Source organism: Cyanistes caeruleus, chromosome 1 (assembly GCF_971803275.1).
Source record: "Cyanistes caeruleus chromosome 1, bCyaCae1.hap1.1, whole genome shotgun sequence".
Classification (NCBI taxonomy): Eukaryota; Metazoa; Chordata; class Aves; order Passeriformes; family Paridae; genus Cyanistes; species Cyanistes caeruleus.
Genome location: NC_141701.1, coordinates 34,933,103 through 34,959,221, shown reverse-complemented (window position 1 = coordinate 34,959,221; position 26,119 = coordinate 34,933,103). Strand labels below are relative to the sequence as shown.

The 26,119-nt window shown below is 40.7% G+C and overlaps 1 protein-coding gene across 2 annotated transcripts; it reads right to left on the bottom strand.

The window, feature by feature from the left end:
• Positions 1 to 808: 808 nt before the first annotated feature.
• VCPIP1 (valosin containing protein interacting protein 1) lies at positions 809 to 24,615 on the bottom strand. Of its 2 annotated transcripts, XM_086886468.1 has the most exons (4): positions 21,827 to 24,615; positions 16,777 to 16,863; positions 13,274 to 13,876; positions 809 to 975 (listed from the first exon to the last, which is right to left on the bottom strand). In XM_086886468.1, exons 1-4 carry the CDS (start codon positions 24,513 to 24,515, stop codon positions 941 to 943), a joined length of 3,414 nt encoding a protein of 1,137 aa, XP_086742594.1. In that variant the 5' UTR covers positions 24,516 to 24,615; the 3' UTR covers positions 809 to 940. The 2 variants fall into 2 exon arrangements, with proteins under 2 accessions (XP_086742594.1, XP_023776734.2); XM_023920966.2 differs by lacking the exon at positions 809 to 975 and having other exon boundaries at positions 8,638 to 13,876; positions 21,827 to 24,614.
• Positions 24,616 to 26,119: the final 1,504 nt, after the last annotated feature.

Genomic DNA, 26,119 nt, shown 5'->3' with positions numbered 1-26,119 from the left:
TGATGAGTTTTTCTTAAATTCCTAATCGACACCTACTGTATTTTATTTTGAATCCATTTCCCTTTATCCTGTCCCTACATGAGATGCTCCAGTTATGCTTTAAACTGTATTTAAAGAGAGATGCTCCACTCCCTTGGTCATCTTTGCAGCCCTCCACTGGACCTGCTGCAGAAGCTCCTTGTTTCGCTTGTTGTGAAGAGCCCAGAACTGCACACAGCACTCCAGACGTGGTCTCACCAGAAGAGGGGCAGCATCATATCCCTCGACCTGCTGGCAGTGCTCTTCCTAATGTTCCCCAGGGTACCACTGGCCTTCTTGTGCACCGGGCACACCGCTGACTCATGGGCAGTCTGTTTTCCACCAGGATGGAATGCACAGAAGTTATCTGAATAAACGAAGCCGTGTGTGGAGTCTGTATATCCCCTCATTATTGCGTTCTCGGTGCACCCCCACATCCCTGGGGCTGTTCCCGGTGCATCCCCACAGCACCGTGGATGTTCCCGGTGCATCCCCACAGCACCGTGGATGTTCCCGGTGCATCCCCACAGCACCGTGGATGTTCCCGGTGCATCCCCACAGCACCGTGGATGTTCCCGGTGCATCCCCACAGCACCGTGGATGTTCCCGGTGCCTGCGGTAGGGAACGCCGGGCTCGCAGCGCCCCCTGCGCGGACACGCCGGAACTGCAGGCGGTGGCACAGCCCCTGCGGCACGGCAGGGCAAAAACGCACCCCAAACCCACCAAAAACCTACCAAAACCTCAACTTCACCAGCACCACTGTTCGAAGGACGAACTTGTACCGTTTCATCTTACACGAGGAAAATTAATTCCTTGAGGGTTTTATTTGTAGTCTTTGCTAATAGGTATTCAGCACCAACCTACATTCCCCGTGATGCACTTTTAGTATCCAGAGATGACAACGCAGCAGGTTTCCCCACATCAAAGCTCTGACAGGAGTCTTTGAACTATAAAAGCTGTAATGAAAAAGTAATAAAAAGCACCCTGAGACAGGATCTGTGTCATCAGCCTCATACAGTAAGAAATGGCATCTTTTAGCACTCATTTATATTTAATTCAAAATGAAAGGAGCCTGAAATAAAAATATTATTGTCTAAATAGGTACCTTCTTGTATATTCCCATAGTAACACATGTGTTCCTAATTTGCAGGAAATAGATCCTGAAAACATTAGCTGAAGCAAATTGCTAAAATAATAACTACTGATGGTCCTGTTGTTAAAGATAACAACAGCCTGAAGATGTAGTTTGTTATGACATCCAGTAAACATTCTCCTTGGAGTTCACCAGTAAGGACATACACATCTCACTTTTTTTTTAATCCTGTTACTGTCCTATATGACAAGGTCTAATGTTTGGAGTTTCTTTTGCTCCTACATGCTAAAAAAATAAAAGTATGCAGATGCGTCCCTCTCTCTCTTCTCAGCTTCTAGTAACTTTGCAAAACCAAGCCAGAGGTCTACCACTCTCTGCAGACACCTTATAAGAAAGAAGGTACAGACACTATCTCTGTAGCAGGATATGGACTGTCCCCTCCCATCCCATCCAAGCTGTCATGGCCCACAAGCCACCAGGATGTTTGACAGGCTTCTGATAGGACACTCACTAGCCAGCAATATCTGAGTCGCATTGTGCAAGAACCATTTTCTGCCTTTGCTTGCCCTTCCCAAGTCTCCCTTGACAAAGGAGAGCCCAGTTCCAGCCTAGACCCAAAGAACATGACAAGGTGGAAAGACATTGTGGCAGGTTCAAGGTGTCAGGTGTCTAGCTCATAGACCTTGAGTCACAGTGGACATAATTCCAGTGGCATTTTTTGCCACTTTCTCATTACCTTAGAACTGTTTAGCTGGGTCTCCTGACAATTCTCCAAACAACACTTGAATCATCTGTTGGCATTTGGATCTTGCTTGGGTTTTATAGTGTTGGCCAAGTACTAATAGCAGTGGGCAATACATTTCCAAATACAGGGACACTTGATCTTACCTAGATGATTCAAAGAGCAAAGTGCCTGGGAGAGAGAGAGTGATGGCCCTATCATTTGTTCCATTATTAATCCTTCTTGTTTAGTTTCCTGCTGATCTGCAGGGAATAAACTTCTATTAGGCATTCATTATGACCTTAACTAACAGCAGATTGCTTCTGCCAGGCAACAGGTGCTTCCTGTGCAACACTGATGCTTCAAAAAATGTCACCAAGATGAAGTGGTTATGAAGGTACCACACTATAAGGCCATATATTAAGTCCATATGTATACTATTTTTTACTGCTCTAATTTGGTGAGAGTTACATCTATTTCCTAGTAAAGCCTTTAGTGAATAAAAAATACCAGTCATGATCCCACTGCCTATTGTCACAAGGAAATGATAGAAAAACTCTGAAGTCACATGCAGAAGTTTGTTATTCTTTGCCGCTATGCATCGAGATCTCATTGTGAATTCAGGCAGCTAATTTAATATTTCTCTAGAAAATAAACCAGTACATGGATGCTCCTCCAGAGGCACAGGGTTTAACATCACTTACTTGAAGTTAGGAATAATCAGTCTGTCCTAAATGTTCTCTCTGTAGTTTGTTTGGAAACCATACAACAGAGGAACCCAGAGTCTTTGTGAAGATGGTTCTCAGCAAAAATAATCGACAAGGCAGGCAACTGACTGTTTTAGTAGGAGAGAAGAATCTAAAAAAATCTGACACAGTAAACTCAAGAATCAGTGGAAAACAAGAAGATAATTGTGGAAAACAAGAAGATAATTTCCTTAGCAAACAGTTTCCCAACCAATTGCTGCTGGTCTCACAGAACTAAGATCTATAAAGTAAAAGAAACATTTGCATGATTGCAAAATAAAGAAAAAGCTCAGTGTAGGTGACTTTACAGGTCTTTTACCAGGTACTTTCCTTTTAGTAGTCTTCAACACTTTATCACCAGTTGCTTCAATGACTGCAGTCTTCAGAGCTCAGCACTGGCTGAAACACCAAATATGTCAATCAAACCACATGTATCCATCAAGTCTTCAGCCCAGCTGCTTGACTTGGTCTCCATTCAATGTCACAGCACCACTCATTCAGCACCCAAGGTGTTCTTGCTTGCATTATCCTGGTGGGGTTGAGCTTCCTCCTCATGTTTGGAGAAATTCCCAGTGAAGAGCACAAGGATACACACCAGATACTCTCTTAAATTAAAATAGTTTTTCATATGACAGCACCTTATTATCTGCATCTGTTCTATGTCCCAGTACTGAAGATTCCAGCTTGTCATCTGCACTCCAGTCATGTCACAGTCAGTTAAGGGAAGCTGCTGTTCAGAACAATTTCAACTTGCTATGTGTCTTCAGAGTTATACTGAGTCTTGTTTTATTCTTTTCTGTTTTTCCATCTGCTTGGTATCAAAGATTCTGAAGGACAATATTCTGTTCATGACTTATCTGATTTTGCTGGAATTCTCTCTAAATGCTTCTCATAATATTTTCCTAAAATGTTGAGCCTTAAAGGATCAGCCAGAAGAGTTCACTTCACTCAGAAGAGTTAGGAAGTTCTGGGCACTTTGACTCAATCTATTTATACAGCCTCTTGCAGAGGGTACTGTTACCTCTGCCTAATTCAATTAGCCTGTGTTCAGACACAGAATAATTGTATGTAATGTACTTTGTGATTTCATGAATTTTATTTTATTGTATAGACAGTATTCATGCTAGTGTAGGAGGCTTAAAGGCTACCATACCACAAAAATACCAAAATATAATAATCTAGTGTATCTGGATGGGCTCAGAATTTATTCTGGTGCGTTAACCTCCAAGACAATCATGTATACAAAACGTCTTGCATGTTTCCAAAGCAGTCTATATCACCTTATCAAGGAGGCTGTACAATTATTGAACGAATTCTGAGGTGGCCTTGAAATCAAGCCTTGGAGTGAAAAAAACAACCACAGTTCCCAGGCTCAGAAGACCAATAAAGCAGCTCCAGGGATATAGCCCTGCCAGAGACCAACACTAGGATCCTCTTGCAGAGAGTGAAGGAAATGGTGTCATTGCACAGCTCAGATGCATGCTGTCACTTTGAAACCAAGCTCTAAGCCTCACCTCATCTGCTGTGCAAAGTACAGCAGCAGCTAGACTGATTAACAGCATTTCTATGAAGAGACAAATTTCATTTGGCAACCACATCTTCTATGGTTTCAATAGCATAAGCATTCATTTAAATGAGGCACTATACAGGCAAATATTACTTTTTAGAGGCTGAAAGTCGAATAGTCTTGAATCAATGAAAGAGGGAAAAACATTCCTAAGTTTATACCCAGACATTACCTATCATCTTGCTATCAACTCTCACAATAATTAGTAATGACACCACTGCAAGATTAGATTATATTATTAATCTCAGTTAACAACATTTCTAATTTCTCAAATGCCACGTTTATTTTGGAAATTATAGAGAAATAATTTTACTAGTTCTGGTCAAGTATGCAAATGCTTTTTAAAATGTATTTCACCAACATATTCACAACTTTGGAAACCAAAGGGGACATTTGCAAGTCACCTGTTAATCAGGTACCAGCATTACCCCATGGTTTTAGCATTATATCCTAGCAAGTCATCACTAGAAATGCAAGAGAAGTCAGCTTAATTCTTGGGTTTTTATCCACTCCAGGAGTAAACAATTACTCTTAAAGAAAGGGACCAAAGCTATCAGAGCCAGACTGAGCCAATCTGACAGGCAGGCAGCAGTGACAGCATCCTGGCAACTGCCTGAGCTAGATTCAGGCAAGCCAGATTCAGCCTAAATTCAATAGTATCCTGGTGATAGATGGAAAGCACCGGCTTGACTTTCTACCCAAAAATCAAAACTAATTTATAAAAACAACAGTGTTTTGATCCCCAACTTTCCAAGCTAGCAACAAGACTCCCAACACTAATTACAAAAATAGGAACCACACAGACAAATCAGCCAGTATCACAACCAACACTTCCAGAGGTGCTGGCCCCTGCTGCTTTCATAACAGTAGTTTGCCTCTTTATCCAAAACAGCGCTGCTCCTGTGCCCTGCAGAATTCCAGCAGGAGCAGAGAAGAGAGATCAGAGAGTGCTTACAGATGCAAAAGACTGCATACCTTTATCCTGGCCCTACTTCTCCAGGCACAACAGGTGTACATGGAAGGTCTTCAGTTACTGCAAATGTATTTTGCATTTGAGTTTGTGAAAGGATGTGATTTTAAGAGAGTTTACAGTGTAGAACCTCAAGGTTAGGGTTGGAAAGAAACAAAATGTTAAATAAAGATTATTTTCACAGTGGCAATAGATAACTGGGAAATTTTGGACTTCTGGCTTAATAGAGACCTGAGAGTTCAAAATTTTCAGACTAAGGAGGGAATAGGCTAGCTCATCTGACCTCAAATGCAGGGAAAAAAAACAAACCAAAAAAATATGCTGGTGAATGTGGCAGGGTAAAGAAGTAGTTACAGTTAGGAAAAACAGAGGGAACAAAGAAACAAATAGTGACATTTAGTTTTTTCCATTGTACCGTGCCTTTACTTTTCTTATTTTAAAAGCAAAAAGAAGCAGGTACTCTTGACCTTTATTTTCTGCATCCCTCTTTGCTGCCCACAAAAATAATTGCTATTTCCAGCATCTGTCTTAGGAAGCCAGGAAGGGCCTTATTCTATTTCTTATTCTAAGAAAGACACAGTGGAAAAAGAAGTAGTGTTTTGTATGTGCAGTGTTCAGATGTAGAATTTGGTATGTACTGAGCAATGCTTGGGCAGATTTGAGCATACAAATAGTTAGAAATTACGAGTTTTTTCATTCCCCTAATTTTAATTAGGCTCTTGCCTTTTCAGTGTGCTTTGGCTTTTTTCTCACTGCCACAAAACCTACACTATCACGGAGCAATGTGTGGTAAGGTCTCACCCCTTCTCTCCCACCGGGTTGAAATGTATATATTTGGCAGCTTCTGCTCCTGGGAGAAAAGAAGTGTGGATTTCAGGGAAATCCCCAGATTTGGAGTGAGCCACTGCAGCTTCTTAAGTTCCACCATGGATATGGAACAACATAAAGCATGTTTGCCCTAGAACTACAAGGTAAATTTTTAGAAACACCGATAAATTCTTATGCATCTTCTTCCTTTCTCCTGAATACACAGGTAAGTACTCCCTTCTCCCAGGAATCTCCCTTTGCTCCTTTCTGTGCCATATAAGGTTTCTGTGCTTGTAATAAGGTTTTCTTATACATCAGTCTAATTTGTGTGAAATTCAATCATTTGTTGCCTCTTTCTGTCTGTAAGAGGTGCAGTAGAAACAGAGGACAATAAATATGCAAAAATATCCATGGTAAAAAGGATATAGAATAAAAGTTCAAGAGACAGATGAAAGCAAACAGGAAAGGCAGCCCAGCATCAGAGGAGACCTCTTGATGATTTGCAAAGGCAGCACAAACACATGTGGGAAAGGAGAATTTAGGATCAGGAGGTAGTGTCTGGCAAGCATTGCTCTACATTTACACAACAATGTGACAATCTAAAAGAAACTTCATTTTAAAGCAAATCTTATACACTGACTTGACAAAGTAGCCTATGAAATCAAGTTTTCTTATTCTGAAAGAAGTTGCTTGAGGCACGCCTTATGGGTTTTTTAGAAGTGACTGTGCATTTCATGCAGGCAGACTCCACAGACTGTTGGCTAATAAGAACCACAGCACCATTTAAACCTTCTTATAATTTCTGGTAACTTCCTTCCATCTGCCATCTCTCTTTTAATTTTTCACTTATTGAATACAAGTTTCCAAACAGCACAGACCCCGTCCAGACCTACAGGATCACTTTAGAAGTCAAATTAGATTTACTACCAGCAAGACAAGCCACTAGAAGTATTATTTCCAGTGGAAAACAAAATTAGGTAGTCTTTTAAAAACAGAGGTGGATAAAGTCCAAATAGAAATCTGTGCAGCTATCTCATAATCAATATTTTTCAGTAATAGAACAAAGAATAATAGTTTTTCTGAAACCTCTTAAAGTGCCTGCAAGTTACTGCAACAGAGGTCTTGTTTATACTGAAGCCTAATCCCTCTGACTGTTAATAAATGTTCCGAATAACCCAGTATACATCAATTTAAGTAATCAAAAATAACCCATTTCAAACCAGCTGCAGCAACAGGGTTTCTGCGATGTCAGCTTGGCATCTGTGAATCCAAACACCTACTTTTCTTTATCCATTTCTGAGTAATAAATACTCAAAACTACACAAACCAGTAGAAGCCAACATATACCAATGCCACTGCATCAAGCAAAGCAACATGATTTCAATCAACTTCTGCAGTCAGTATAAGGTGTTTGAATTGACTCTGTAATACCAAAAGCACCTTCCATAACTCACTACACATGCTGATGAATATCCAAGGTTCACTCTCACCCTGGCCCCTCGGGATAAGATTGTATTTTGAGGAGTTTTATGGTGACAGGAAGCTGGGGTTTTACAGTGATGCTACAACAGATTTGCTGTGGACATGCATAAGGAAAAAAAACAAGACAAACCAACAAAACAACAAATAACAACCCAAACCAAACAACTCCAATCCAAAATAAAAATTTATACAGATATAAACACTGTACAATTAATTGCAGAAGTAAAATGAAAACGCTTTGAAAGCACACTTAACTTTGTTGCTTCATACATTCAGTACTGGTTTTGGCTCAGATTATAAGCACTGTGCTAATAAAGATGAGCAAATTTCTAGCTTAGCATTAAGCATTTAAGCTTTTGAAATACAAATCTTCTGAAGGATAATTTTCAATTCTTCCTGATATGACATGCAATCAAAATTAACACTGTGTATTTACACCCATCATTTTAAAGAATGCTTTAATGCTAGCACACTTGGAATTAAAGCCTTTCAGTAAATACAGGAAGAAGTAACACAAGAGTTTTGCAGATGGGTTTTATGGCTTGTTTCTAGGCTCAGAAGTTTTGATTAAAGCCAATTTGTGAAACAAAGTACCACATGTAGCTGGTGGGAAAAGCATAGAGACAATTTAAATAGTTGTCAATATGTTCTTCTTTGAGTATTGCCAAATTTTCAAAAGCTTAGTTCTCCCAAATTGTACTATTCATACTTGAATATTACATGCACACACTAAAATTTTGCTTTGAAATACATTTTGACCAATGTTTCAAATCACAGATTGCAAGGTATCTTAAATGCTGACTTGGTCAGCATTTTTCTACATCTTTGTGACAACTTTGAAGATTCAGGTCTTGAATTCTGGTCTCAAATATATATGGTTTAGAAATCTCTCAAATTCAAAGGTTCTATGTGTTCAATGAAATATTTAGAATAGGCATGAGGTAAAAAAAACCAACTTTTTCCTTAAAGAGCTTTTCCTTTCAAAAAATTCTTTTTAAAAAGAATGATTCCTACAGGAAAATGGATAACATCAGATTTTACTTTTCTAAGAATTGTATCAGATTTTCAACTTCTGTACTATTATTCATATATGCAAATATAATGTAATCTATATGCAAAATGCAGAAAATAATATATATTCAACTGAGACATTTTGTAGGCAAATCAGCATTAATTAAACAAGCTAATGTGTGAAAAGCTAGATAAAAATTACACCTTATAAAACCAAAGCAGATGTTTTAACTTATAGTTTTAATATAGCAATCAAAGAAAATTCCAAATACTGTACAGTGAAGTGTAGTATAGTACACTATATACTGTTATAATACACTATTGTTACATTACAGATAAAAAAATCAAATATAATTAGTACAGCAATCACAAATAAAACAAACCAAACCTTGCTGGATAACAGCCAGTACTGTGGAGATGGTATAGCTTCTATGCTAATTTGTTTTTAATTCAACATGTAAAGCACTTACTCTTTAAAAAGATTTTTTTCTAAATATATACACTATTTTAATTCCTATTTATACATTTTAAATAGCATTCCCTCCTAAAAGTGCACTCTTTCATTTCTTGGCAATAATCCTCATCAAACGTAAAGTAACTCTGAAAATACCACTCTTGTGTCAACCTTTTATTGCTCAACCACAGGCATAAGGGCTCAGAGGGAATCCTGCATTCTAAAGATCTTAAGCAACTTCTTCATGAAGCTAAACTGATATCCACAAGCAAAACAAAGAAACCACTCTCTGTTGTGGCTTTTTTTAACAGAAGGATTAACTTTATATTCATATTATTATTATTTTACAAAAGCATGTAGATTCTGATATTTAAAAATAGGAGCCAAACGAATGTAGAGATTAACAGTGGCATCTTCTTATATCATTCATTTTCCATACAACTCAGATTGAGCATCACTCTCCCAACTGTAAACATACCAAGAATTTTGTTTCCTGGCATTTTTAGCGCATTGAAAAAGTAGCAAGCAACTCCACCAACCCCATGACAGTGAAAACAGATTCTACTTTATGAAAGATTGTAAATCAAGTATTTTGGCCTTGCAGGGCTGTTAGCACACAGCCCTGTGGCACTGTGCCCCTGTGACACTGCTAGAGCACTCTGTCAGAGGCAACGTCTAGCTTGTATTTTGTAGCCAGCACAAGACTAGTAAACTATATGGGATTCACAAAGCCAACAATACACACAGCTGTTTTGTGACTACAACAGGGAAGACATCCCAAATACGTTTGATTTCGTTTGAAAATCTGCTATTTCTTTTCCCTCTCTGAAATGCAAACAATTCAGAGAGAAACAGTGCTATCAAAAAGTCAATCTTACTAAGTAGCCAGCCATTTGTAGTAAAAGTCTTGCATTTCCTGGAAAACTGGTCTGTTCTCCCAAGGCTTCCCATGTGCTCATCATCAATCTAGTTCATTCCCCTTTTTATTTTTATACTAGGTCTGTATTTTTAGTAATCATCTTTTCTTTGGGTTATACATACTAAGCCATAGTAACATTCAGGGTTTCCTAATAATGTGTCTTCTTTGCCATGAGATGCAGTGTAGCTTATCTTTGGCCTTCAGACAAGAAAGTAATCAAGGTGGGTATTCAAAACCACAACCTCTTTCCACAGGCAATTTGCTAGCAAGAATTTGGGTTGGTTGCCTTTACTTTTCAAGAAAAGGGCACCACTCTTGACATTTGAGAAGTCCTACTGACACATCTTCTCATCCACAATGAGCCGAAGTCCTCCCTGCCCTTGTACCCCACCAGCATTTTCCTGACTCTAACAGGGAATTCTAACAAGCACACTGGTGCTCCTTAGGCACACAGATTTGTGTCAACTTATATTTGCACCCAGCGCCAGCAACCAAATGAAACATCTGTTCCAACTTACACTTCAGTGTTCTTTATTTCACTTCTTCTGCAGTCACACATCTCACTGGCACATAGATGAAGTTTAGCTTCACTTGAGTGTATCAAAAGCAATCTATCTTTCTCAAAACTACTGATATTGAATGCATGAAAAAACTACGTGAGATAAGAACACTGCAAAGAAATACGCACAATCCTGCCTTCCAGAATTCACACCAGCGGATCTTGTGATTGACACCATTTTACCAGTCCTGTGAGACCATCTTCTTTTAGGAACTGGAGGTTTCTGATCTACACGACTTGAGTGGGCCCGAGATGACACTAATGGTGAGTCAAACAGAGCTATTATCTGTTTCTATGTCTATTTAGATAAGAAGCAAAATGTCAAATTACTGCTGAAATGGGAAGTGTGTCAAAACTAAACCAAGCCTTCCTCTTTACACAGTAAAAGGCACATGAACTTCTGCAGTCTTGCCAGAAAGGCATGAAAGACGCAAGCATTTTTCCTTGAAATAAGAATGATGTGCAATAAATATTTCAATTTATTTCAAACTTGAAATTCTCTCATATACACTGCTCACTCATTATTTTTCCAGCCAAGGAAGACTTTTTTTTCCTAAAGAAAAGGTTAAAACTGTCAAAGCATTGGTTACCTGGTTTAAAATACAAGAGATCCAGGAGATTCCTCCCGCTCAGCCTCTCCCAATTGAAATTCTTTCCCAGGAACGAGCCACTGCTATACTTTTCTAACATTGTGATAAAGCACAAGCCTCTACTCAACATTTTCTATATAGATGTAGCCTTCAGTGAGCTAGACTGATTCATGGGAGACTAAATGTTTTCAGAAGTCATGGCAGGCTTCCAGGTGCTGCATGTGCATCCTGTTTCTCATTGAATAAGCCCTGCCAGTTAATCAGTGCATCAGCAAGGTCAGTTCTGGCAAGCCAATTACTTCATACATTCCAAGTTTCCAAACTGCTAACTTACCAGACAGCAATTTGAGATCTTAATATTTTTCATTTATTTGTGAAAATGTGATATTTATATTTTACCTCTAAGTAGTGTACAAAATCATAAAATATTTGTACCATCTACATAAAAAGTTAACCAACAGAGGCATTTTAATTTACTTTGACAAAAGAGAAGGGCTATTATTTAAGTGACTCGCTTCATTTCAGTTCTACATACAAAAATAAATCCTTCCTCGTGGCACATTTTAGCATACTAACACACTTAGAACTGTTTAAGTGATTAGAAATGTAAAATGTGAGGAGACTTTTCTGAATACAAACATATACAACACAAACCACATTTGTGAACTGGTAAAAACCTACATGTGCACAAACACAGACTTCAGTATTTAAATGTTCTTAATTCCTTTGAAGCTGTATTAACATCTTTTCATCCATTCAATGTTATTTTACCATGAGAAGAAGCAACAATAGTGCATTTAAATGACTATGAAGATAGGAAGCAAAGTGCAGTATCAGAAACACATTCCATCCTTAGGGAGCAAGCACAATGGCTGCTTCTTGAAAACTAGCATTACAGGTCTGATGAACACACTACTTAAGTGGATATCAGCTCTATTATCACTGATGCAAGGAAATCTGCATCACAATCTGAAGTGAGGCTGAGAGAGGTGGGTAGTCTTTATAGACACTGAAACAGCATGTATTCCTTGTTTCCACAGCGTAAACAGCGAGCTTCTAAAAGCTCAATTATCACCAAACACTTTAGGATAATGTGTGCTAGAGAGTCATTTCCTTCCAATAAATTGTTAATTTGCTCTTAAGAGGACAGCTGTTATTTCATTTTTGCCATTTCTAACCAAAGCTAGCAATCTAATTCTTCTAAAAGAAATGTATTTGGCATTGAACATTTGCTCTTACTTGAAATTGCCAACTTCTCTCCTGTAATTGTCTCAAAAGTTGAGCAACCACCTGACCAGTTTGGTATCTGTGAGGAAATAAAGACATACTACCAAGAGAGCACCAAAATGGTTGTGTTGGCTCAGACAGCCATGCATAACCACACCACATTCAGTGTATCTTCATCATATGCTATGTGGCCTTTTTTCTAACTTGTTTTATAACTGACAATAGGAGAACTAAGACTTCACTTTACTAAAGTTACACTTACTCCAAAATTTCTGAGAGGAGGATATGAATGAAAACGTTATTAAATTGGAGAAGTGCCAGCAAAATGTAATTAAAAGTACTGTATATTCTGCATTATCAAATTGAGCAGAAGTTTAGTTTCAGTTACTTTTTGATATTTATGTCTAATTCATTATAACAGTATATTATTATTGGAATTAAGTACCTGGGACAGAATTAACTTTGCCATGTTTCTAGTTTTGCCTGTTCTAGCCCTTCCAGTAACCTTAAGCTAGCATGGTAAGAACCTTGCATGGGCTTAAATTTTAAGACTTTTAAGAAATTAAAAATTACAAAGAATTTTCAAGAACCCACATGTACAGCAGATATTCATCTCAGTGCATTTCCTAATAACTAATTTACAGGTAACAGAGCCAGCCTGGGCAGCAGTATGGTAATATTGAAAGCTATTGCCAATCACATGCTTATCATGCACTGAATAAGATGATATAATCTTTGACATACATACAAGATTTAGTAACTAATCACTTTGTGTGGCCCAGCCAATAAACATTACATTTGAACAGTAATTTCTTCTACCCTTATTAGATTTTAACCTATCAAGAGTGATCCATTGGCTCAGTTGCATTAGTGATTCCTGCATCTTGACTATCCATCTCCTCAAGCTCCTCAACAGAATTTCCCTTTTGTGCTTTAGACCTTGCAGGGAATGTTGTTCCCACAGAATTCACCATGTTACCATCAGTTGATTCAGTATTCAAGTGTTCAGTACCACCTGGTGCAGAGAATGATTCGGGTAAGGCAGCCTGAAAGCTCCCAGTTTTAGCAGTTGAACTCACTGCCTCTACTTTTCTTTGAGATACATCACCTGATGCTGACTGCTCTGTATTCTGATCCCGCAAATGTCTATCCATTGAAGCCTGAATAGAAGAGACCATTTCCTGCAACTTTTTTCTCTGTGCCTCAATCAAAGTGGGGTCAAGCTGCCTGCTGTCTCTCATTGTCACAACTCCCGGAGCAATTCGAATAAGCTCACTGTTACCAGAAGCAGCTGTGAATACAGAAGGCTCAATTTTAGCAGAAGGACTGAAGTCCGTTTCTGTGCTATGCTTTCTTAAAAGTGGTGTTTCCCTGGCTCTTTGATCATGTTGTTGACTACTAGATGCAGTTCCTAGGGAATGACCCTTTCCTTGAAATGCAGTTATGTTATGTAGTTGTTCAGATTTCTTTTTCACTACTCCACCACTTCCCAACTTCAGCATTCCATGTGAAGGACTTGCTTCCCTGCTTCTTGAAGTAGCTTCTGCTCGCACTTGACTTAAGGCCTCTTTAACCAGCTCTTCAACATCAGGACCGATTGGGAAGTGCCCAGCAGCATCCACACACAGCTCTAATCGGTCTTCTGCTGCATTGTACACAAAGTTTTTACCAGGTAGATGTGGAAAAGTGCAGTGCTTGCCATCAGCCAAACCTATAAAGATAGAAAATGTTATTCAAAGTTAACATATTTCAAGGCATATTCTGAACACACAGTAATTACTGTATTTAAATTTACTGAATCAAGTATGTAAAATCAAACACTGAAAGTTACTACTGTGGGAGAAAAAACTTAGGCTTTTATGCCATATAACAACCACAGTATGCTGCCAAGATACTACTGCCTTTATGATGACTCTGATGAAGAGACAAAACTGTACTATAACAAGATAAAATAACCACACTGCTACAACTTGCAGTTCTATGCTTGCAGTAATGTAAAAAAACCATCCAAACCCCATCACTACCATCACCCCACACCCCCAAAACCACACAAAACCAAACCATCAAAAATCAAAACCAGAAAACTGACAAGGAGAACATTCCAAAACACTATCTGGAGAAATACTATTTAAGACTACTTCCATACTAGTTAGAACTGTAGTAGGATTTCTGGTTGCCTAACTGCTACTAAGCCTGAGGTATTTCAAATTTGCTATTTTGTCTTCTCCTATGAGAGGAAGTGTTGCTAGATTTACAGAAGTGTTTCAAGCTTACTGTATTTAGTAGTCCTGGACATAATAACTATTAACCTTTACAAAACAAACATAAGGCATATCTTTGATCTGCTGTTTGTTTAATTGTCCCACTTAGAATTTGACCAATCTGTTAAAACTGAGAGTTCACTAGATAATTTAAAGTTCTGAAGTTTCTGTGTGCCAGAAATGGACAACATTCATTTTTTACAGTTTATCATCATAAAACACAAAATAACTCTTTCAACTCTGTCCCATGCAGGCTGTGGTAAAAGCAGTAATGTATCAATTCAGTGATGGTGTCTTTCTGTGAGTTAAAAGCTAACTGCAGATGAAAACTGGGCTGCAACCATTCTCTTCACTTTAGTTCCATCAGCTATGCATGGAGAGCTACAATAAAAACAACACAGTTTAAAAGGTGCCAGGAACAGGTAAATTATTGGGATTTTTCCTCTCATTCTCGAAATTCTTGAAGAAAACCACCAGAAATTATTTAGAAGTGTAGAAACACAAGAAGCAAATTCTATTTCTGTGTTGCCAAATACAATGCTTTCAAAATGAGTATTCTGAGCAACAATGGAAAAGGCCATTCAACAATTGGATAAGTTATTGTTTGTATACTAATGAACCAACTGATCAATCTTACTTATCCTCCACAGCTTCTGATCCACATGTTCACAATTGCAGAGGACCTACAAATAAGGTTTTACTCCGAGAGCTTCAGACACGTAGCTCCTTTCTTTATATATCCAAGGGAACCAATAACCAAACAGCCAAAATGCAGAACACCTACCTAAGCCTGAAGAACATATTTTAAGTACATAATTTAGCAGCTCAACTTTCATTTGCAAAAGAGGGTACTGTAACAATTCCTATGACTGACCAAAACTGCCTCTGAAAGTGCAATCCCGAAATCTCAAAGTAAGATCTTAAACAAGATCTATTAAATCAAGTTTCAATTGATTAACAGTACCTACACTTCACAGACAGCTTTGTTCCAAAGGTCCACTATGATAGGTGCATTATTACATTACCTAAAAGATTACAAATAGGTAAGTAGCTTCTTAGAGTGGAAAGACTGCGCACACTGGAATTGTTAAAGTGTGCTAATGCTGAAATAGGAATTGTACCTACCAAGATGGTCTGTATATGGAAGTACTGCACTTCTTTGTATGCAGGCATTTTGTACTATTATATCCTACAGTCTTATTTCTTACACAGTAAGCTGGGAAAAATGGCTTTTAAGTCAGACATTTTCTGCGAGTTGGGTTAAAATTCCTTGGATTCATTTCAGGCTTTCAAATCTGGCTAGCCATTAATTGGTCAAAAATACTCTTTCCATCAGGCACTGGTTAAACTGATTCACTTTCCACAAACAATATGCCACTCGTTACTGTACAAGCATAGTAAAAGAAGGAAAGCTAAAAGGAAACATATCTAAGACACTTGCATATCAACTCTATTATCTAGGCTAATAATTCAGTGAGAGGTAGTGGGCATTGAGTACATCACACATTTTAATTTATTTCCAGAAATAAGTAAGATAAGGTTGATAAAACTGCCTAAGAAAAAATCAAACAACAAGAAAGCAGCAAAGGAACCATTATAATAGCTGAAACCACAAGAGGTAAACTGTGAATGTGAAGATTTCATCAAGAAAATAAACTTTGAGAGAAAATAACTCCTTAGTACTTTCTTCTCTAAAGATACAGCTGCTATTTGTTATACGAACTATCTGTAAAGCTACCTAAAAATCAAATATATTCTACTTGCTTGCTTATTCTGAACAGAGCCCAAGATGCAACATTCAGCAATTCAAGAAGCAGATGGATAGTTTAGCTTTTGAACAATAATCTTAGGAATATGAAAAACAAATTTAACTGACCATTTAAATTTAAAACATGCAGTACTCCATATAAAACATCTACTGAGAAGCACATAAGAAAAGTAAACTAATCCAGTAAGTGCCTAAAGTAACAGGAATAAGTCCTCTGATTTTCTTATTGTTTGATCTTTACAGGAGAAAAAATCAAGAAAACAAAGTCAGTTGATTTCTTTTGGCCATATCGTCACTAAAAAAAATAAAAAAAGCTGTTTGTACAATTCAGGAAGTGGACATTTCAGAAAATAACAGGTTGAAGTTCAACAAAATAGGTTTAGGCAGATTCCCTAGTCTTAGTCTGTCTAAGGTAGCATTAGGAGTTCTCCAGTATTACAAGAATGAAAATTTTCCATAGTAATTGAATAAAAAAATACATAGCATATTTATGCTTACAAGTGACTCAATACCAATTTACAATTTTCAGGATTTGGAAACAGAGGAAGGAAGGAAGGAATAAAAACAAAACCAAAAAAATACCTGTTGTTTTCTTCATTATGCTGTAGAATACTCCACCCTGCTGAAACAACTGAGGAAGCCCCTTTGCGTAAGACCAAACATCTTCTCCTGTAAAAATCAAACACAAACTTTAAAATTAAACAGTTGCATTTTCATACTATAGACAATGGGTGAAAATATAACTCCTTTAATCAAAAGTTGAGTCCTTGCTCTCTTCTATGCAATTAAGAATTTGAATTTTTATTGCAAAAGCACAGAACAGGAGCCTGGGACATTGAAAGACTTTCAGAAAAACATACCACTGTCTGCAGTCAAATATCCTACATGTTCTAGTACAAAAGTTCCCAAATTTGATTTGATCCAAGGTGCAGCTCCTGGTTCTTTGCCAGGCCCTAAACATGAGTCTCCATTCCCTTTCTACCTCTTCTTTCATCATTAAACTAGGAAATTACATACACGCTTCCAGAATTCAAGCACATATCCTCGCTCATTAAAACTTGAATTCTATATCCCTACACCTCAAAAATTAGAGTTCAATTTCACAGCTGCCACACAGCAGACTTAATACTGCAGCTGAGACACAAACATCCACCCAGGCAGCTGCATAGAAGCTGTGTCTGTACCTTGCTTCTCTTTAGAGTTAAAAACAAAATACCAACCGACCATGAGGCCCCAGCAGTCCTGTATAACCAGTGTTTCTCAACAATGCCAAAAATGGCATTGAAATGTGACAACTTTAAATGTCATGGAGAGAAAAAAAAAAACCAACCAAGACTACATAAGGAAAGGAATATAAGGAATAGAAAAATTGGGTTACAGTGATGGAATATCAGTGACCTAACAGCACCTGCTCAATAGGTTCAATTCTGCTTTTGCCTATACCCTTTTCCTTATTTTGCTAACCACTTACCTGCTTCAGAGAAGTGGCATGCGCTGTAGCTGTCTAAGCAGTACAAACAAAAATTCTATTCTGATAAATTCTATTCTCCTGATGCAGAAATAACTACTGTACATACACATTTTCAGGAAAAAAAAAAAAGTTTTCCCACTTTCCATCAAATATTCAGGGAACATATCAAGATATTTTAGATAGAAATTGCCTCCTTCTGTAGAGATTGGAATCTCAATAACCACATATCTCAAATTTCTATTAAGATTGGAAAATGTAAATCTTCAGCTATAGTTAACTGGTTGTACTACTTGGACAGAGGTAGCTGGAATGTGTGAGACTGTAAAATACAACTCACCAATGTCTTTGCTTGCTGTAGTAAGGAAAATAAACTAAAAGAGCACAGGACTCTGTATGCTTGCCTGCTCATCTGTTCCCCCACAACTGTCACTCACCTCTCCACTTCAGGCATTACTCAAGCCCCCATTCTTTTTACCAAGGTACAGTGCACATTCACCACATTCTGTCTTTAGATGTTTTAAAGGAGACCTATATAATCTGATTATTTTTGAAAGCATTCCTTCAAACCATATATGCTCAGGCTCACTGCATTCATTTGCACATCAAGCTCATAGATTTGGCCTTCACTTCCAAGATGAACATCTGAGTAATAAAACAACTGCTCTTCTCTCTTATTTTCTATGACCTAAGGAAGAAGGTCTTCTGTCACTGCTACCTGTGTCCTTACTCTCACTGACAATTTGAAATGTACTTCCCTATGCACAGTGTCTCTGGAGCATTGCTGCTGTGCCCTTTCCAAGTCTTCCCGGTGGTTTAAACACTGCCCACAGGAATCAAAATAACCACTGCACTGAGAAGTAACAGAATAATACAGCTGTCAGCCCACTGAAGCCAGAAGAGGCCACAGCCAGCAGGACTCCATCCTAAGGACTCCTTTACTGCTGCATCGAGCAAGCCATTACTATTTGAAGGACTCCTTTTTCATTCCACAAGACTGGGCTTAAAGAAGCCCAGTTTTAGAATTACTGACATTTCCCAATGAAAGATTCCCTATTTGCTGTGGGCATGATTTTTCACAATTTTTCAGCTTTGCACAAGGGAAGCATCACTGTTTAGATAGCCTTTTATGCAATACTAACAAGTACTACATGCAGGAAAGCAGGGAGAGCAGGGCTCACAATACAAAAGCATCAGCCACTGAAAGAAATACAAACCAATGACACTGTTTTGATAGACATCTCCCACTAGAAGACCAAAAAAGCCCACAGCTGCAACTGGACTTTCCCAGATCAGAGGAACTAGTGTGTGTGACTCAACTAAACTACATTTGAAGTTTGCATATTTTTTTGTTAGTTGAGTTTTACAGTTTGTTTGGGATTTGTTTGCCATGGTAGCAAGATGTTTATAGGTCACAGGTTAATTTGGGTGATCATTTAGTTAGATTAAAAAGTCCCTCAAGACACTACATTTATCAAAGAGATTATATTGTTCCCACTCCAGTACACACTTCCTCAGACCAGACCCCAACCCCAGAACATTAAGGTATGGGAACAAATCCAGACTGTCCTACCCACAAATAGGCCTTGTTCACTGGTGTAAGTTAGCCTGGAGCTGCTGCAAGGCCAGGACTGTCACTTCAGACAGCAGAGAGAACACACAAAGTGAAACACAAATAAAAAACTTAATTGATAAACATACGTTATAGGGAAGTACAGCTGGCTTCAAAGTAAACTGTCTAATTCCAAGAAAATCCTGGCATCAAATAATACATTAAATTTAAACCTGGCTATTTTGATTCCCATGATGAATTCATCAGTGAAAAGCAAACCAATCAAAATAAATTCATATCTGGCTTGCATATATTCAGAGGGCCTCTCCATGGGTGTAATTAAATCTGATTTAAAATATGTTTTAAATATGTTAATGCAAAATTCCAATTCCTTTAGTAACTTCCCTATAGAATTCTATATTTTGAGCTAAACAAAAAAAAAAAAAGAGAAAGCTTTACAAAAAATCATGCATAATATGTTAATTGGTCCAGAAACTACAGTATTTAATTTCCCAGGGCTTCTGTATAGAATTTTAAAATTCTATACAGAAAAATTAAAGAACATGACCTAAAATTCTAATAAGCAGCTGAGATCAGAAAAATTCTAGTAGCTGAAATAAAAAATATTTCAGCTTTTCACTCTGTATGAAAGAAAATGTTTTAAGCACACAGAATGAATAATTATGGATGTTTGAAGACACACTTCCACTATGGACACTGGGAAAAAAAAAGTGTGTCTGGCCCAATGAGCTATCTCAACAGCATCTCCCCTCTACACATGCTAATCTTACTGTATTACAGGAACGTTTTTAGCAGAACAAAATTAAAGTTGGCTTTCAGACCTTTGCAGCAGTTCTTAGCAGTACAGAAATGTTGTTGAGAAAAACTAAGGCTTCTTGTCCCAAAAAGGCTGAATATGCCACCTTGAGGAATTGCCACCCTTAAGAAAGTCCTAAGCAAGGACTTAGGAAGTTTGTACATCTGTTGAAAAATCACAGTTGTTGAAAAATCACAGTCTATTAACTAGATTTCTCCTACAAGTATTTTTAAAGGAAAATGAAGACCCAATTAGAAAAGTGATGATATAATAATAGCATCTTATTCAGTAATCACATAAGGTTTTATAACTGATTGGTTTATCACTTGCTGTTGCTTTTACCTCTATTAGTAATGCACAATTACTGAATGCAGCCAGAGAAGGATGAGATAAATTCTATTCTAACCAGTGCTCTTAAAGCAGAATCTAACAGTAGTGATGGCAGAAACAAAAAGTCATTCTTGCATACAAGATCAGCTCACAGTTTATGGATAAGCACCTGTAAAATAATGAGACACACCTTAATGCTAAAGTAACCAAGATATTTTTAAAGCATGCCAGTTTTTTGAAGTCAGTAATTATACTTTCAGCAGTATTTCCTGCAGACAGTAAAGCACTCTTTTAAGCTTAATCGCAAAATTAAAACAACATTTAAACCTAACTTTTTCCTCCACTTTGGAACTGGGGTGTAAATGTCAGTGTGATGAGGTGAGTAGTGATTCAGCACACTGTCTTGTAAAAGACACGGGAGTAAACAATCACACTTGGAAAAGAATCAAAGTTCTGCTTGATGAACTTCTGACATACCACTCTGTGATTACGTAATTGTTTCGTTTCTGAAACATCACATGCTTTAGCCACACCAAATCCCTCCAGCAAAAGAGAAGGCTCTCACAAAAAAAACCTGTAAACATGACTATTCAACTGGTTCGTAGAGCTGAATGCATGATAATTACAGTTCTACTTCCTGCCAGAAAGCAGCAAGAACTGAGAATGAAAGGCGAAAGAATGGGGGTCCAAGTCTCCTGAGTTCAAAAGGGAAAATAAAAACTACAGGCACCTGAGAAAAGTCCTTTTGTCTTGAATTATTCACAATCACATCTACATAACTGATAATTTAGAAATATAGCTTTGCAATCCTATGTCCAGCCTCTGGAACTCAGACCCACGTTTAGATTCTTTCAGTTTTTTCTGTTTATATTCTGAAATAACACTTTTCTTAGCTCTTTAAAAAGACCAGATCTTCATTTAAAACTAACAATTACCTAATGAGAAAATGTCAAGTTGATTTGCTTAAACCAAGACAACTCCCTGTGGGGCCAAATGTCAGGACTTCATCCTATTACCAAAGTGAAAATTTGTTCCTCACTTCCAATGAGCAGACACTGAGCATCCCCCTTCTCACCCCTGTTCTTAACTTATTTCCTGAAACCTGAGGGAGATGAGGGAAAAAAAAAGTCTGTAGCTTTCACACATACACTTCAAATGTGTGCTTAATGAGAGGCAAGAAAAATAAGTGAGACAGGACAGCAGAGGCAATGCAACCACCTCTAAACAGCAATTTTTAAAAGAGTACTTTACAGCAAAGGAAGAACAAGTATCTCATATACCTCATATATACATTTCTAAAAGTCACTGACAGCACATTAAATGTTCTTCTAATAAAGGAATAAGGGAATTAACCTGATTAACCATGATTTAAGAAAAAGGGAAATGTGTATGTAACTACAGTTTGCAACATGTTATCTTCTACTTCAAAGCACAATTTTGAACAGTAACACGAAGTCATCCTTACCCATGAGCGTTGCCAGAAGACAGAGTGAATACATCTCCTTGTCGACTTGCTCTTGCAGATCCTTCGAGGAGATCTTACTGGTCACAGCAACATCTTCATGCTTCACAGCATGGGCTGAGTGTGCTGAGGCAGCCTGCCTGCCTTCCTCCTTGCCCTTCAGGATTTCTATGGCAATCCTGTCACCGTGTTGCAAAGGAACAGGCTCGTTTTCCATGCCTTCTTTGGGAGGCAGAAGCTCTTTTGGAGGAAAGCCGTAGCGAATACATTGCAAATACGGGGGAATATTAAATTCTTTTGCTATGCCTTCCTGGAGTTCCAAGAAGGTGGTAGTGCACTTCAAGGTAAGCATTGACTGCCTCCCGTCATTGGTGGTTATTCGAATTTTCTTTTCTTTTGCAGATGTTGGAGAATACGGGGTTTTAGTTGGTGTAGCAGGTGCAGACGAGGGCCCCTCACGAACAGCCCCAGGAGAAGCAGTCCTGGCTTGCCCTTTATGCTCTTGTTTCAATTTTTCACTTTTCCGTTTCTGCATTACAGAAGCCTGGTCCACAATGTTCTGCTGAATAGTTCTTTCAGCTTTGCTCATATTCAGCTCCTCCTTGTGCAAAGTTTTAGTCTTCTGTCCAGTCAAAATTATTTTGGTCGGAAGTTGGGACTCTAACTCTTGTCCTTGCTGTACATCATCAGCTCTTTGGGCATGAGCACCATCAATATTTACAGGGGTATAATCATCAGGGTTCCTTTTGGCTGTTTGGTGCAGTATTGTGTTGACAACTTTCTGCACAAGAATCTCACTACCAAATTCACCAGGGAAGTGCTTGGTAACAAGTTTCATGGCGACATCATACACGTTGCTGTTCAAAGAGGTGTCACTTTCATACTGGAACCAGTAGACAGTCTCTCTCACCACTCTTCCACCCCACTCTAGAGTTATAGGAAAAGCTTCAGGCAGATTGTCATATTCTTTACCTTCCCAGTAATGCTTGAATCCACAGCCACATTTGCCACCCGCAGACCTAGTATTAGTTCTGTCTCCATCAATATATAAAACAGACCCATCTTCTCTGACACGACGCATTAAGTTACCGTGGCACCAGTTACAAACAGTTAAATTACTCAGGCCATAGTCTGGTACCAGCACATCCTTCATAGGATTGTAAGAACACACCAAACTGTTCAGGGGGAAACTGTAATTTTTGTCAGGCCTTAGCTGGCCGTGAGTACTTTTTGCCAGATTGTACAGCTTCCCTCCAGGAGCCAGCCACTCTGGGGGAACATGATGCTCTGAAAGAGCCCCACAGATGAGGCACCTGTGAAGACGGTTGTCCATCACTGCTTTTTTGGCAGCTGCAGTGACCTCTTCGGGCTGGACCCCTATTACACCAGTCCTTCTGTAGAAATACTGATGCACATCAGCTACAAGACTGGGGTGGATACCGTGTTTACTCATGAAAACCTCCTCCATTGCAGCAACAAGCCTCATCAAGTACTTATCCTGCAAACTTCTGTCTCCTCCAATTATACAACCACCATCCTCCTCTAACATGATGTATTTTTTGATGAGGTCTTGAGGAACTCCCCAGGCTTTAGGAAGTAGCTTCCTAGGCAGCTTAGGTAAAGCAGCACCTTTTATTCCAACTAGAGGAATATAATGGTTACGTCCTGAGCTACTCCATGCAATACAGATTGGCTTATTCAACATGCCATCTTTCCCCATGCATTTTTCCAGAGGTATGAGACCAGGAAGGAATGTTGCTGAATAATCTCCAGAGCTTCGCATTCCACTCAAGGAGTCTAACAGGATGATAGGCCGGTGAAGCACGTTGGCCAGACCAAAGATGTGAATATTTCTAAGGCCCATTGGCACACCTTCTGGAGGAACAAACAAAGGGTCACATTCATTGATAATATCCTCCCACTCTGCAGCATCAATAAAGTCATGGAAAAGTGCCTTGTAGTGGCTTAGATTCTCCTCAAAATGCTTCTTTAGATTCTCTCTGAGAGCATGCCAGAACAGTTCCCTGCCAACAAGCGCTCGTGAGACTGCATGGACAAGGCAGTGGCCGTCTCCATCCACATGGACAGGAATGAGGCACTCTTGACTGTTATTTGCCTTCTTGATGTCCTCCAGGGTGTCATGTAGGTAGATGAGGCTGCCGGAGCGGTCCTTCCCGTAACCCATGGTTTCGACGTGCTCTGGCTCAATGAGGAAGGCGCGGTCACCCAGGAGAGAGCAGTCAAAGATGTCTCCCTGGTTCATCTCCGTGAGGAGCTTGGCTTTCCCAGTCTGCTTGTCCATCCCATAGCGGGCCAGGATGGGGGCCAGGAGCTTGCAATGGTAGTTGGACAGGCCATTGACTTTGACGAGCTCAGTGTTCCTGCGGGGCGGGCCGGCGCCGCTGACGCCCAGCAGCGCATTCCGCAGCAGGTTGTGCAGCACCAGGTCGGGGTCCGTCACCTCCTCCACGGCCAGCAGCTGCCGCTGCTCGTGGCGCCGCCCGCAGTCCGTGCACTCGATGCTGCCGCTGCCCTGCGGCCCGTGCGCCGGGAAGAACAGTCGCGCCTGGCATTTGGGATCGGGGCAGGTGCCCGAGAAGATGCGCCGGTCTCGCTTCTTGGAGGCGGACGGAGGCGGCGGCTGCGGCTGCTGCTGAGGGGACGGCGGCGGCGGCTGCTGGGGCTGGGACATCGCTCCGCTCCGCCCGGGCTTCACCCGCACCCGCTCCTCCTCCGCCCTCACAGGCGCATTCCCTGCGCGCCGGACAACGACCGCCGCCTCTCAGACGCCGCCGGTGCCGGTGCCGCCCGTGCGGTACCGAGCGCCGCCCGCCGCCGCCCGCCGCCCCCCGCACGACGCGGAAGCCACCGCCGCTCTCACCGCCCCTCGGCCGCCTCAGTGCCCGCAGCGCCGCGGCCTCGCGCACTTCCACGCCGGCGGCGCACGCGCGGAGCCGCAGGGGCGGATGGGAGCGATAGTTTCCTTCACCGCCAAAGCCCGGCGTAGGAAAGGGACCTACGTGCCATGGAGAGACTACAGAGACCGTGATGCCATGCGGCGGAGAGGGAGGAGGGCGGGGGAGGGGCGAGCCTCCGCGGGTTGCTGGGAAGCGTAGTCCGCGGGCGGGTGGGCCGGGAGGGACGCGAGGGACGCACAGGGCACTCGGCGGCGCTTGTTGCGCTTCCTGCGGGAGCGCTGGGGGTGGGAGTAGGGTCTGAGGTGACACCCCATATGTACGTTCCTGCTCTGTCTCGCTCGGGTGTTGGTCTGAGGTGACACCCCACGTGTTAACTCCCCCTCTGTGCCCCTCGGGTGCTGGTCTGAGGCGACACTCTACGTATATCCCTTCTCTGCCCCCCTCCCCCCCGGGGGCTGGTCCGAAGCGACCACCCCGCGTTTACATCTCTCCTCTGCCCCCTCGCCCCCCGCTTGCTCACGCCCCGCAGGAGCACCGGGGCGAGGCTCCCTCCCGTGTCCCTGTCCCCCCGGACAGGCTGCCCAGCTCCAACAGACTGCTGCCGGCAATGGGCTGACAGGAAAGAACAGGGCGGGGGCCGGCCCCAGCCTTCCCCTCAACAGTGCTGCTGAAGGGGGATCTGAGGGCTTCCGAGGGCTCCCCGGGCACGGTGGTTTCCAAAAGCACAGGAAGCAGCGTGTCCTGCCAGGCAGAGTCCCCTGGCAGGCAGCACTGCCTGCAGGCATGGGCACACGGGCTCTGACCTCAGCCTCTGCCCCGACAGCCACCGCAGCCAGGCCCGGGCGGCGGCGGCTGGGCTGTGCCTGCCCTTTGAGCTCCAGGTGTGCTGGAGCACACTCGGGGGTCTGGAGCTCAGCACACCCTCGCCGAGGTTTCGATTCCCGAGAAGCCGGGCCGCCTGTCCGGGGGGTGTGCTATCTGAGCGGAGGTGTTCCCCGGCTGCCGGCTGCTGATAGCGACAAAACAAGGCTCAAGGAGACGCGAGAGCAAGCTGTTAACACGAGTGATCCCTCCAGCTGGTGTCACGTAAAGAGATAATGGGGGAACGGAGCTGGCGCTTACGTTATCTCCAGCGGCCGTCTGAAACGATGCTTTTGCCAAAATGAAATGGAATAATGTTCACAACTTCCAACCTAATTACAGTCGGCTGGCAGCATATTCATGTGGAGAGCTCAAGGAGGGATACTGTCAGCAAACAGATGAGTTAAGCTCTCTGAAAGCTATTCCAGATAGAGATTTCTCCTTAAATTAAGGAAAACAAAAGCTGGATGTTGGAGGACAAGGTGGAACCTCACAGGGTATTTCCAAATACCAGTGA